This window comes from Solanum dulcamara, chromosome 2, assembly GCF_947179165.1.
Source record: "Solanum dulcamara chromosome 2, daSolDulc1.2, whole genome shotgun sequence".
Taxonomy (NCBI): domain Eukaryota; kingdom Viridiplantae; phylum Streptophyta; class Magnoliopsida; order Solanales; family Solanaceae; genus Solanum; species Solanum dulcamara.
Genome location: NC_077238.1, coordinates 80,106,697 through 80,120,910, shown reverse-complemented (window position 1 = coordinate 80,120,910; position 14,214 = coordinate 80,106,697). Strand labels below are relative to the sequence as shown.

At 32.6% G+C, this 14,214-nt stretch overlaps 2 protein-coding genes and 1 long non-coding RNA gene across 4 annotated transcripts in view; 1 reads left to right on the top strand and 2 right to left on the bottom strand.

Annotated features, from left to right (window-relative positions):
* Positions 1–5,218, bottom strand: part of LOC129880963 (DNA repair protein RAD50) — a 29,870-nt gene extending 24,652 nt beyond the window's left edge. Inside the window, exons 1-4 of one of the 2 annotated variants that reach the window (XM_055955244.1) lie at positions 4,960–5,218; positions 3,858–3,944; positions 3,288–3,455; positions 1,957–2,132 (exon numbers count right to left, since the gene is read on the bottom strand). In XM_055955244.1, coding sequence (XP_055811219.1) covers positions 1,957–2,132; positions 3,288–3,455; positions 3,858–3,944; positions 4,960–5,082 — 554 coding nt within the window. In that variant the 5' untranslated portion in view covers positions 5,083–5,218. Of the gene's footprint in view, positions 1–1,956; positions 2,133–3,287; positions 3,456–3,857; positions 3,945–4,959 lie in introns of those variants that run through there. The other variant, XM_055955245.1, reaches the window with a different exon arrangement.
* LOC129880966 (uncharacterized) overlaps positions 1–9,287 on the top strand; it is a 55,749-nt gene extending 46,462 nt beyond the window's left edge. The window contains exon 3 of the long non-coding RNA XR_008765512.1: positions 9,278–9,287. This is a non-coding gene — a long non-coding RNA (uncharacterized LOC129880966). The remainder of the gene's footprint in view (positions 1–9,277) is intronic.
* Positions 6,934–10,218, bottom strand: LOC129880965 (glycine-rich RNA-binding protein 4, mitochondrial-like). The gene is made up of 5 exons (XM_055955248.1): positions 10,060–10,218; positions 8,522–8,676; positions 8,349–8,417; positions 7,414–7,520; positions 6,934–7,279 (listed from the first exon to the last, which is right to left on the bottom strand). The coding sequence occupies exons 2-5, from the start codon at positions 8,652–8,654 to the stop codon at positions 7,148–7,150; spliced, it is 441 nt and encodes a 146-aa protein (XP_055811223.1). The 5' UTR covers positions 8,655–8,676; positions 10,060–10,218; the 3' UTR covers positions 6,934–7,147.
* Positions 10,219–14,214: the final 3,996 nt, after the last annotated feature.

Genomic DNA, 14,214 nt, shown 5'->3' with positions numbered 1-14,214 from the left:
TTTGAAGATCAAAATGGGTTGTTTCACTCGAGAATGGTGAACTAAGCTCTGAATCAGCAGCTAGACATATACTGTAAGCTCTTCCTTTTGGATGTAATCTCTCCCTGCATTCTCTTAATGCGGGTCCCTTTTACATCAATAATATTCCTTACTTTAGAATCAAAAGAAAAGCTCTCAGCAGCGAGAAAGAACATTTGATATTTAAAAAAGATTAACCATGAAAGCACAACCATTCTGAGATTTCTGTAAAGCTTGAATTATCTCGAATAATATTTACACCTGCTGATTAAGCACCAAATATAGTGAAAAGGCTACCCACACAAACCATGATATTTTGGTATTTTGAGCATTTGAGCTTGAAATCTCATACTAATTTCAAACCCACTGATGATGATGACTCAATAAGTGGTAAACAAATAACCTTCTTTCTTAGAGAACTAAGTTAGTAAGTTTGACAGCACCAAGTCATGCATGAATCGATGTAAGCCCATTAAACCTTAGATACCCTAACTTGAGAACTAGTGGACCAAGAATGTAGCTTAAATAGTGTCAAATCCGGCAAATCCAAAAGAACCTACCCACAAAATTGTAAGCAATGGTATCTCTAGCAATTTGCAGAAAAAATCATACAGATGCACAAGGGTAGATTCAAAGAGCTTTGAATAGAGGAAGATTGAATATTCTATTCCAGGTTTGAGCAATTTTCACATAAAAAGGTCATACTAACTGGTGCATATATGATTCTTGACACTGCAAATGAACACCCTTTTGGTACCTTTTCCTGATAAAACACTACTGATCAATCACAAAATACATGTAGAAAATAAAAAAATGAGGAATGTTGGGAAGGATGAGGCGGAAACTAGTCTTATTATTAAGGGAAAAGGCTCAAATATGCCATCGAACTTTGAGAAAAGGCTCATTTATGTCATCCGTTAAAAGTTTGGTTCATCTATTTCATTACCGCTAGAGAAAAGGTTCATCTAATGCCATTATTTTTTAACTCCGATTTTGCAAAACCACTTAAACAACTTTTGACACTTTTTTATTGGAGTCTTGAATCAAATATAGTCTTTTTGCTTCTTCTTCTTCAAGAACACCAAGAACTCCAAATTTCTAACTTCTTCAATTTTTCACGAAATCGCCTCAAATTTCAATAGTATCATCCCTCCGAGCTAGATATCAAAATCCAATATCTTTTGAGTTCGAATTCAACCTAACCTAACAAGACACACTTAAAATTTCTTCAAAGTTTCAAAACTTAAACCTCCTTTAATGGTGGAATTTTCGCCACAACTCCAAATTACTTGAAATTTTGAACACAGACTCAAAAAATATTATGTTAAAGTTCACTGTGTCTATGTTCAAAATTTCAAGTGATTTGGAGTTGTGGCAAAAATTCTACCATTAAAGGAGGCTAAAGTTTTGAAATTTTGAAGAAATTTTAAGTGTCTTATTGGGTTAGGTTGAATTCGAACTTAAAAAATATTGAGTTTTGATATCTAGCTCGGAGGAATGCTACTATTGAAATTTGAGGTGATTTCGTGAAAAATTGAAGAAGTTGGAAATTTGAAGTTCTTGGTGTTCTTAAGAAGAAGCAAAACGAGCACATTTGATTCAAAACTCTAATAGAAAAGTGTTAAAAGTTGTTTGGGTGGTTTTGCAAAACGGAGTTAAAAAATAATGGCATAGATGAGCCTTTTCTCAAACGGCAATGGCATGGATGAGCCAAACTTTTAACGGATGGCATAAATGAGCCTTTTCTCAAAGTTCGATGGCATATTTGAGCCTTTTCCCTATTATTAATGTTCTTGACGGAGTAAAATGAAGTCAAGTTGGAATTCAAGCATATTCAAGAAAGAATATAATTATTCGAGCTAATACAGAAGAATACATCTTTCAAACACAAACTCTATGATAATGAATTGACAATTCCATTATTGATTACAAGAATACCTAGTAGCAGAGAAGATATCATCAAACTTCTTTTTCAGCGTAGACGGATCTTGTAATGGCCAGTTTGCCTCATCTTGGTGAACAAATATCACATTTTCAAGAATGGCCTTTGAGACACCCATGAGAGCAGGGATTTCTCGGTCCATATCGGCACATCTATAACTTAGGCAAACTTTCTGCAAGTGAATAAGCTAATAATTCAGAAAGAAACTTTTTCCCTGTCCAACCATTTTCCTACAGCTCAAGTATAAGTTCTTTTTTTTCCTTTTGAAATTGGTAACATGTTATATTCTTCACCCTAAGTCTAAGCCTCTACTATCAGCCTAGCAAAATCCTAAGAACTACAATTGGATATGATACAGTACGTTTATGGGAAATTATAGACAATGTCACAAGCCGCACAGATATTAAAATTACCTGGACAAGTATAACAAAGACAAAACAGAGCAGTTAATTTGGCATAGGTAGATTTTTTGGCCTTTGATACAAATTACAATTACCGTTGTGAGAATGTGAAAGAAAAAGAAGCAATACGTACTAATGCCAAGAAGCACCCAAGGGTAAGGCCTAGTGGCCAACAAAGTGGGTTGAGAATCATGAGGTCTCAAGTTCAATTTCCAGTGGAGGCAAAAAACACTAAGTGATTTCTTCTCACATGTCCACGCCTTGGCGGATAGAGTTACCGAGGCACCAGTGCTGGTGGGAGGTACCAGATCCCATGTGGAATTACTCGTGGTACACACAAGTTGGCTCAGACAAACACAGTTACCAAAGAAAATGTACCAACGCCAAGAAAATAAAGAGATATACTTAAAAGTTATTTGATTAAGGGCAGCTCGGTGCATTAAAGCTCCTGCTATGTACGGGATCCGAGGAAGGGCCGGACCACCAGGATCTATTCTACGCAATTTTACCCTACATTTTTGCAAGAGACTGTTTCCATGGCTTGAACACATGACCTCCTGATCACATGGCAGCAACTTTGAGAATAAGGGTCGATGTATTTCCAAGTCCAAATCCACATGCAAGGAAAATATTTACATGATTTTGTACTAGGAGCAGTATTGTTTCTTTATATTTCTCTTTTTAACACATGCTGGCTTGATCAATGGTAGCTAAAATACATATAATCACATACAATCTTATGTGATTTATAAGAATACAAAGATAACATCACTACCCTTGATGATCAAATTTACCTATTCACCAGCCATATAACCTAGACTAATTCTACTATCTTGTCAATGAATCTCCGAAACAGATAAAACATAACCATCAAGAAGACAGGTAAAGTACAAAATTTACAAAACCGTCAAATAAATTAGTATTACCTCTCCTGTGTGAGGATTTATAGTCTGTAGAACGCTCTCAATGGCCTTGTATTCCATCTTTGTTGCCTTCTGAGTTAGCTGAAAAGACCTAATGCACACCACATCTTTCCCTGCTGCTGTCTTGAAGCGTAACTTTATCTGCCCCTTTGTCTCCGTCTCTCCAGCCACCTTCAACACAATAGTGTTCAATTTCAACGACAAACTTTAAATAATGTAAACAGAAGATAACTCAAATAAGCTATCCAGTTCATATCAGCTATGAGATCATTGACTGATTTATCGGGTTTGGATAATCTGTTATTTAAAACATGATGTTAAACTTTTGGGTGACCATTGCTATTGGGACCAGGTTGTTAAAAAATTTAGAAGAATAACCTAAAATAACCTCCCACCCAACCAATTAAACTAAACATAGCCTGCGAATGTATAATTCATGTATAATATGTATATAACCAGTGCATAATCGATGTATACGGATATGGAAGTAAACAGTGAATCCAGCCAGCAATTTGTGTAAAGATCCCAAAAAAAATTCTACTCCTTCTCAAGTAAGTACAAAGAGATGAGCACCTTAGGGTCGTGGATAAAGCTATGACCAGAGCGAGCATTTGGCGGCATCTCACCAGTACAGGCGACCTTCAAGCACTCAATTATAGTCTGCCCACAGCAAGAAGAATAATGAACATACAAATTACTCTGGCAATGGAAAGCCTGTATTTTTATCACATGAAGGTCATCTTCAACTAATTAACTGGAGTCTACCCAGAGATCTCCACATTGATAAACATTATGATGGATGCAAAGCACAACTAAGTTTTATGTTCAATGCATGAATCATTTTAAACGCAAACAGTAATTATTTGGACAAAAAAGTTGGGGGAAAAAATGATTAACTTGTTGAAATGCTATAATCAAGCCAAATACATGAAGTATGAAACATATTTAAATTTTGTAATGATCAGGTTTTTTACACTAAAATTCTAACTCCTTATAGCTAATCACTTTGTCAACTATAGCTTGCACTAAAGCGCCTAAGCAAGACGAAGTCCCAATCTGAGCTTAGAGAAATAACTACCGTTGTATTTTAAGCAAGCTGATAGTGTAATTTTTTTCTACACCGCCAGTTCATAGAACTTATACTCATTTAAATTAGATCTTATACTTGAAAAAGTTTAGAACAAATATTTATGCAACCACTAATACCTTGCACTAAAGCCCCTAAGAAGGACAAAGTGCCCAACTTAAGCTTAGAGAATTACCTGCAGTTGCATTTTAGTGTAAATTTCTTTTTAAACCGTTGAGGGGGTGGAGGCAGGTAAGGCCAAGGGATTCATCGGACACTGTTTATATATGATTAAAAATAATTTTTATGTCAATATAGTAGATATTGAACCGTTGAGTTGTTCGTGTGTTTACTTTTCATATTTTGAACATTTTCGTAAAAAATTTGACTCTGCCACTAACAACTCACTTCATGGATGTTATACTCATTTCAAATAGAAGTTAAACTCGAATAAAATTAGAATTAAAATAATAAAAAGTAAATACATGAATGAAGTTGAGTAACAAATTTATGCAACAACTAAAATACTTTATGAACAAACATTTTATGAAGAAATTACACCTCCATAGCAATTCATGTTCATAAATAGAGGGAAAGAGGAGAGATTACGGTTTTTCCGGCGCCGTTAGGGCCGACGATGAGGGTTAATGGTCGGAAAAAGGTGATGACATTTTTGTTCTCCGGGTCAAAACTCCGGATGCCCTTTATGAGCATCTTATCTACAGTGCTCATCTTTTGTTTATCGTCTTTTCTTCTACTTCTTCTTTCAGCTTCTGCCGGAGCTCCGGCGACGGCAAATTCGCATTTGGGATTGAAAAAAAATGAAGGAATATTGGGGTTTAGTAAAACCTTAAGCTTTGGCCTTCATTTAAATTGTAATTTTTTTATCCTTCAAATCATTAATAAATTTTACATTTAGTCTTGTAACATATGACAAAAAAAAAAGCAAATTTAATTCAATAAATTGTTTCATTTTCGTTTGAAAAAAACTTATTCATGTCATTATTTGTTAACTGAAATGACATAGATGAGCCAAACTTTTAACGGATGGCATAAATGAACCTTTTATCAAAGTTCGATGGCATATTTGACCATTTTCCATTTTAAATAATAATTTAGTTAATGATGTGGTCGAATCATAATTGACTACGTCTACAAAGTAGTTTTACAAAATGGAAAATATTTTTAGTTTACAAATAATGGCACGATGAGCCTTTTCTCAGACGAAAATGACATAAATGAGCCAAATTTTTAACGGATGGCATAAATGAGCCTTTTCTCAAAGTTCGATGGCATATTTGAGCTTTTTCTTTTTATTTATGATTTTTTAAGTATCGCACAAAATGAAAAGTGATCAATTGATATGAAACGAATAGAGTATTTTTTTTTGTCAATAACCTCAAACTAATCAATCGCATATAATGCCTAATCAATTTTATATAATTGATTTGACATGATTGAATCATAATCTTTCTTTCTTTCTCATTTTACTTCTATTGTTATCTAATAATCATATTTTATTAGGAAAAAATATAAATTCACTTTTGAACTTGTCTTGAAAAGTCAGTTATACGCTTAAACTATCATATGATCTATTATATATTTGTACTACTCAAAATTGAATTATTTACTCTCTGAGACGTATAACACCACTTTCACAATAGAAGGTGTATTACATTCGTGTCATGTCAATGCCATCTCACGGCTACATCAAATGCCATTTCAGATTTCTGGAAAAAAATCTCTATGTCATTCAATTGCTTCTTCTTCGATAAACACCATGGAACAACTATCATTGCCACCATATTAGTAAATTCATATATTTCATAATCAAAAATCAAAATAGCCTCCACAAATTTCACTACCTATGCTCAAACCTACCATCGGAATTACACTATCACCATCGTCCCCACAAAATTCAACACTCATAACCAAACTCATCATCATAAAAATGTACAAACTCACCACCATTAGCAATATCGATTTCTTCTTCTTCACCGCTTTCAATTCCCTCTTCTTTATCACCCACCTCCCATCACCAACAAACTCACCATTATATTTTATTTTTTAAACTCAACATGGAAAAGAAAATCGAATATAATGAAAATGGTGACATAAAAAAATAAAAAAAATAGGATATGATGAAGGAAGCGGAATATGATTCTTGTAGGGGTGGGTGGGGTAGGGTGGGCTGAGGTGGGATGGATATAAATCGAGTGTGGGAGGTGATGAAAAATAAAAATAAAAATAAAAAAGAAGAAGAAGATTCCAAGTAAGGTGTGAAGAAAAAGAAAAGGGTGGGGTGGGGGAGGGTGGAGGAGGAAAGAGGGTTTTGATTTATTTTTTTACTTTATTTTTAATCAACTGTGCATTATTTTTTATTTTATTTTATCTATCTAAATATTATATTCATCAAAATTATACTAATATATCATGAAACAATACATAACAACTATTTAACAATAATTATGTCTCACTTCTAAACAAATTAAGATATACAATATGAATCTCACCTTCTCCATTTAAACTCATTTCATATTATCGTCATATTATAAATAAAATAAAAATTGCAAAAGTGCCACATGGTTGAATTTGAATATGCTTACAATAAAACAGCAACTAGGACACAGATGCCTTTGTGATAAAATGGGGAAAAATTATTGGTACTAAAAACCTTGCAAAAAAGGATGTTTAAAAAGATAAATTCAACAAAGCTATCATCACACCAGGTTCTCTCTACTTAGACAAATATTGTCATGCACACATTGACAGCTTAAAGTAAAATGATAAAAGTGACTTAGAATCCATCATTGTCTCTAGCTTGACCACCATAGCCACCACCGTATCCGCCACTGCCACCACCAAAACCACCACTTCGAGGAGCCCGCTCTTGGGCCATATTAACACGAATATTCCTTCCATGGAGTTGCTGCCAGGACATAATAACGTATCATCAGCCATGATCGATAAAGTAAAGCAGATATAATGCAAACATGAATATTTAAATGTGGACGCTAGACTTGCACACAGAACAGTCTTGGGATATTCTTAATGATGTTTTACCTGACCGTCCATTGCGTTCATAGCCTCTTTTGCACATTCTTCATCTGAGAAGTTCACAAATCCAAATCCCCTTGATCTGCCAGAATCTCTGTCAATGATTACCTTTGCTGAACCAAAGAAAAAACACAGTTCAGTATATGAGTACATTCACAGCCTGGGCAACAAACAGAGAAAAACGAAAGCACATTCTCAGCCTGAGCAACAAACAAGGAAAAAGCAGAAGTGAAGCAAATTCACAGGCTGAGCAACAAACAAAGAAAAACGGAAGCACATACACAGCCTGAGCAGCAAACTGAGAAAGAAGGTTCAGAGGACCAAAACTACAAGAGCAATTCCACCTTGAACAATCTACCACATATCAACCATGAAAAAGAGGTAATAACTTAAGTTACTGAAAAAATACAAAACAGACCATATTACTGCAGTGCTCCCCACCCAATGACTAGGTATGCGACAAATTAAAGCTAATGATTAACAAATGTGAACTGCTCAATGTACAGTATATATATACAACACACATTAATATATGTATTCAAAAGCCCTGTTCAAGAGTTGCTGAGAACCCGTCAAATTTACATCAGTATTGAGCACTCAAAACCTATTCAAGGTATACAGAAAAACCACACCAATACAAGCAGGCACCCGGCCAGAGGATGACAGAAACAGAAAGTTAACAAGTCTGAGGAGAAAATCAATGATCACAAACTGGACAGACATTGAGAAATGGAAGTAAACCATTCTGCAATTCTTAGATAGATGGAGAAACCTACACCATATTTAGGTAATAAATTATATGATATGTACAAACAGATGCACAAAGTATGATCTACCATCCTTCATACGAGACCACATTATTGCTTTTCGCCATGTTTATTGAAGACATAAGGAAAAAGCATTGAGAATAAAGCAGCAGACATCTGCCCCCTGGACCTTACCATCAACAACATCACCAAAGCTAGTAAAGGCCTCTTTCAGTGACTGATCATCTGTTCCCCATGAAAGACCTATAAAATATATGAATAAAAAAATCAAATATTTATAAAGTTGCAAAACTTTACTGGTCAGTTGCTATAACCAACAGGGATACAACAGACAACTCAAAGCGTACCGCCAACAAAAAGCCTTGACGACATGCACCGGATGGCATTAAGCATTGCTGGAGTTGGTGAATTTGCACTTACTGCATTTCCTGTGGAAATGCTCTGCCTCAACAGACCACCGAGTTTGTTGCAGAAAGCCATTTGTGCAGGCAAATTCACAAATCTGCGCACAAAGTTTTAAGTCAAGGCATGCATATACAGTAGTTAAGGTAGCACTAAATGAAAATCCGGAGAAACAAATTCCTTTTCAAATGCCAAATAAGATACTACGAAATCATGTTTCCATATTAAGTGATAATCAAGCCACTTGACTTAAAGAGCACAAGGATCATCAATAGTAAGAACAATAGAACCATGAACAATAACTCAGCAATTTGATAAATGTTATTATTATAGCACTAAATGTGGAAACTAGTGCTATGCCAGTAATAGGGAATCCTTAGAAAACCAAACCTCTAATTTTTATTCTATTCCCAACATATATTACATGATGTGTATTAACGCAAAGAAGCAAATGAAACTCAAAGCAGATGAATTTACAAACCTTAAACCTTTACTTTTTATTCTACTCCTTCTGTCTCAATTTATGTAAAATTCGTAATTTAAAACATGTCATAACACATGCGCGACTATGAAAGCTTCTCAGGTTAAAATAAGAAGTTTTAAGTAAACATGAAGAGTGTTTATGAGAGTCTTTTGGACAAAGAATACAAAAGAAATCACACCGAATAGACATCAATATTACAACAACAAAACATAGTCAGTGTAATTCCACAAGTGGATCTAAGGAGGGTGGTGTGTGCGCAAGCTTACCCAACCATACGAAGGTTAAACATCAATATTTAACAAGTAATTACACCAATCATAAGCAAATCATAACATGTGGTCAAAACTTCAAAATAAAAGTAGTTTTCACATTAAGATCACAACAAAGTTTTTGAAGAGAGAGCATCCATGACTATTAAAAACAGGAAATTCAACAAAAATATTCCACAGGACACAGAAAACACTAAAAAGTTATCAAATAAACCACATCAAGGAACACGGATCAATCAACAACAGCATACCCACTATAATCACACAAGTGGAGTATGGAAAGGTTAGGATGCGCGCAGAGCTTACAACCACGTTTGTGGGATAGAGAGGTCAGCTCAAAACAAATGTAAAACAAAGCATCACAGGTTATCAAATAAAACACATCAACGAACCCAGATCAAACAACAATAACAACATAACAAGTGTAATCACTTGTACTCAAACCTTACCACTAACTTTGCGTGGATAAAGAGACCGTTTTCAATAGAAACACGGCTCAAAACAAATGTAATCATAAAAAGAAGAAAAATAAGCAACAAAATAGCAAGATAAACAAAACAACAAATCATGAAAATTACTACGCGTATACGAACTAATACTACAAAACTCAGCTACGCAGATCAAACATATAACTAAAAATAATAGATCAAAAAACAAACGCAACAAAAAATTGAAACATGAAAAGGCAAAAGAACAATTCGATCCACCATTTTTACAGGAAAATGCTTACCTGAGAGAGAGAAAGATTTCAGGGTTTAAGGAGAGCGGCTAGGGTTTAAGCCACTTTTCAGATATGGAGAAGAAGGGGGTTTGTAAAAGCGGTGGAGAAAAAATATCTTTGGCTTATTTATAACCTTATATGACTTCTTCGAGGTGTTTTACTTTTTGAAGAGAGATAGTGTGGGATGTTTTTTGATCAAATTATTGACGAGATAATTATTTGGTCAAAATCAAATAAATAGAGTGTGACTCTAAACTAGTGTGATTCGTGTATTTTAATATTTAAATTAGGACTAATAGTTATTTAAATGACATAATATATAAATTAATATTTAAATTTGATCTCAACTAATAATTAAGCACTTCAATTTTGAGAATGTATTTTTACACATATTAATTTGTTTACACTGTGTTAGTTGAACAATTCAACTTACAAAATAATTATTTATATTTTCAAAATTTATGAGTTATATTATTGTTTGGTGTACACGAGATATAGTGGGGATGAGTTCAACTGTTTAGTTGTTTGTTGAGATCAAATTGAGATGTCTAAATATATTTTTTCAATGTTTAAGTGTTTACTTGATAGCTGAGACTAAATTTAAATGCTTATTTATGTCTTGTGCCTATTTGAATACTTACAAGCTTAGGAAGTGTATCTCGTAGGCATATTTTGATGTCATGTCAAAGTGTATATTTTTCTATTGTCTTTGAGCGCATTCGAATTCGATCAATCCAGCTAAATAAATTTTATTATGGAAGACTTGAAATTAAAATGATCGTTCAAATTTTGCTCAATTCTTAGTAATGTTTTTGATAGTTAATCCTCCACTAACCTTCACTCCTACTAATTAAGCTTCTATCTTAATATGCGTCCATCACTCCTTCTTATCTAGAGTCATGTGTTCGGTAATATGAAATTATGTCAAATTGGCCTACCTCTACTCCTTTGGGTACCCTCTACAACCAGCCTCTCGCACCTCCTTACTGGGTCGTCAACGCACCTCCTTTGCACATGTTTAGACCATCTCAGTCTCGCTTCCCTCACCTTGTCTGCCACAGAGGTCACTCCCACCTTCTCCAACATAACTTTATTCCTATTTTTTCTCGCTCCTAGTATGTCACACATCCATCTCATCATTCTATTTTCCGCAACATGTATTTTTTAAACATGTGAGTTCTTAATTAGTCAGCACTCCATTCTGATCCATACAACAAGAATAGTCTAACCATCACTCTGTAAAACTTCCCTTTAAATGTGGATAGTACCTTCTTATCAGACAAGACTCCAGAAGCAAGCCTCCATTTCAGAATTGAAAATGATCAAAATTATATTAAGGAACTAAAATAAGCTTATTCGCTTAAGTAAGGTACACTTTTAACTAAAATAAATTAAGAAAAATGATCTAGAGTCCGTTTGGATGGGCTTAAAAAAAGTAACTTTTATGTATGAAGTGCTTTTAGAATTTTAAAGTGCTGAAAGTTATTTTTATAAATAAGCAGTTGAGTGTTTGAATAAAAGTGCTTAAATGAGGAAAATTATGTGAATTTTAGGGTTAAAAGAATAAAAAAGGTAGTTTGGGAATTTAGTTAAAATATAAGGGATATAAAAGTAATTTCCATGGTCAAAGAAAATGACTTTAAGCACTTAGAAAAAAAAAGTTAGAAATCCTAACTTTTCATTTCTGACTGACTTTAAGAACTTTCTGGCTTAAAGTTAGCATTAGGCAAACACGTCAAAAAACTGAAAAGGGGCTTTAAGTTGGTTTTGACCAACTTAAAGCCAATCCAAACGGGCTCCTAATTAGACAATTACATATTAACTTACTATTAAATAATTTTCTATCAAATTTTAGTTCAAATACACACCCTTTTAAAATAGACGAAAATAGAGCCACATATATCACGCCCCACAATTCAAATCCCTTTCAATCTATCTAATCCTTTTCTTTTCCACATTCTGCCTTCATTTATTGAACATCAACACAATTAGTAAAGCATTACATATTCAATTTTTGAATTTTGTAACTTATTTCATCCATTATCTAAGTTATGTATATGATTTGATAAAGTTTTCAATAGTTATTATTTAATTTTTTTTCAAAAAGTTATATCAAGTTTTTTTTTGAAAGTTCATTATTTAGATTGTTTAGAGTACTTACACGACTAAAAATCCATAAGCAAGAGGATTGTCACTTGAAGTACACCATACAATCAAGAATCTATCAACATAGACCTTCATTTAATTTGAATTTTACTTAAGAGCACAAAATTGCAGGGTCTTCTTCTACGGTAGTTACTTTCTTTTATGAAGATAGTGATTATGATAGTTTAGCTAAAAATATATACATTGAAAGAGTTACGTGTATCTAAATTAGATATATAAAATTACAACAGTAAAAAATAATATTGACACAATTAGCGACAATGAGGATCCACCCAAATTAAAGCGCACCTTAGTTGATTCAAATGTCATTGAAAAAATTAATATCAAATAGTGCTCTACTTCTATTAATGTTATTTTAGTTCGGCTACTGTATGATACAATATTTATGATTTATCTTTTTTGACCTCTCTATGTATAAATAATTTATTAACATATGCTATATATTGTTTATCAATGAATTTATGTGTAAACAATTATTATTATATATTGAACGGGTTATATGTATCGGCATCAAATAAACATTGAAACGAGTTATATGTATATAAATTAAAAACGTTGAACATGTTACACGCATTTGAATTAAATACATTGTATATGAATCATACCATGCATTTATATACATTTATCTGAACTAGATACATGAAATTTGTAAACAATTATGTCATAATTTAACTAAATCATATACATAATATATATTTTCACTGAATAAAACAACTAACAAAAGTACTAATTGAAGAAGAATTATAGGAAAAAGACTAATTAAAAGCTCACACATGTATACAATATAGGAAGAATTTTGTATTTTTAAACTACTTTTTTTTATTGGGAATACGCCATATATTTTGAAGTAGTTAGACGCGTAATTTACTCCTCGTTTATTAGAATTTAATTACGTTTTTTAGATATACGAAATTAAATGTATTCTTATCACGTGTATTAAATTCGAGATACGTATATCTGATTCCATTAGATAAATATATCTAGCGAACTAAATATGATACGACTGATAATTTACGAAATTATTGTATCCGAACATAATTACCAGATAAACTAGCGAAGTATGTGTTATTTCCTCAAATTTAAATACTAAAGAGATACACATAACTAACATTAACATGCAGATAGAATTTGACATATCAACTTTTAGAGCTAGTTTGGATTGATTTATAAGTTGTTTTCAGCTTTTTAAAGTGTTTGGCTGACCAACTTAAAGTTATTTTGTGCTTAAAATAAACCCTCATAAATAATTGGATTTGTTTGAATGAACTTATTTTAAGCAGCTTATAAGTTGAAAACAGTTTATAAGTCAAAAATAAATAAATTGGGCTGCACCTACTTTTTTTTTTTTAACTTATAAGCAGTTTAAAACTTATAAGTTACTTAAAAATAAGTTAATCCAAACAGGCTCTTAGTGACTGTTTGACTTAACTTGTTTTAAGCAGCTTATAAGCTGAAAACAACTTATAAGCTACTTTAGATAAGCTAAACAAAACACACTTAATTATTTTTTTTGGGCTTATTTTAAACACAAAATGATTAGTCAAACACTCAAAAAAGTTAAAAACAACTCATAAGCTAATTCAAATGGGCTCTTATTCCACTTAAAATTCTAAAAATGGCTTATCAAAGTGGCTAACAACACAACAAATACATTTATGTAACTTTTATAATATTATTAATAGGGAGTGAGCTTTTACAAATAGTCAGTATGAAAAAAAATTAATAGGAAAAATATTTAGTTGATTAATTATCTAATAATAGATTCAATCGAAAGTATTAGAGGAGGAAAAAAATCTTATTCAAGGGCAAGTTCAATTTTTTTTAAAACTTTATATTGTACTATAAATGGTACCTTTTCTAACATAATAACTCTCAACAGTTTAAAGCATATTATGTATTTTGATGCATACAACAAATCAAAAATTCAATTGCCATTAGAATCTTTTATTAATAATACTTGAATTAATCCTATTAATAAAAATGTCAAAATTTTCGATA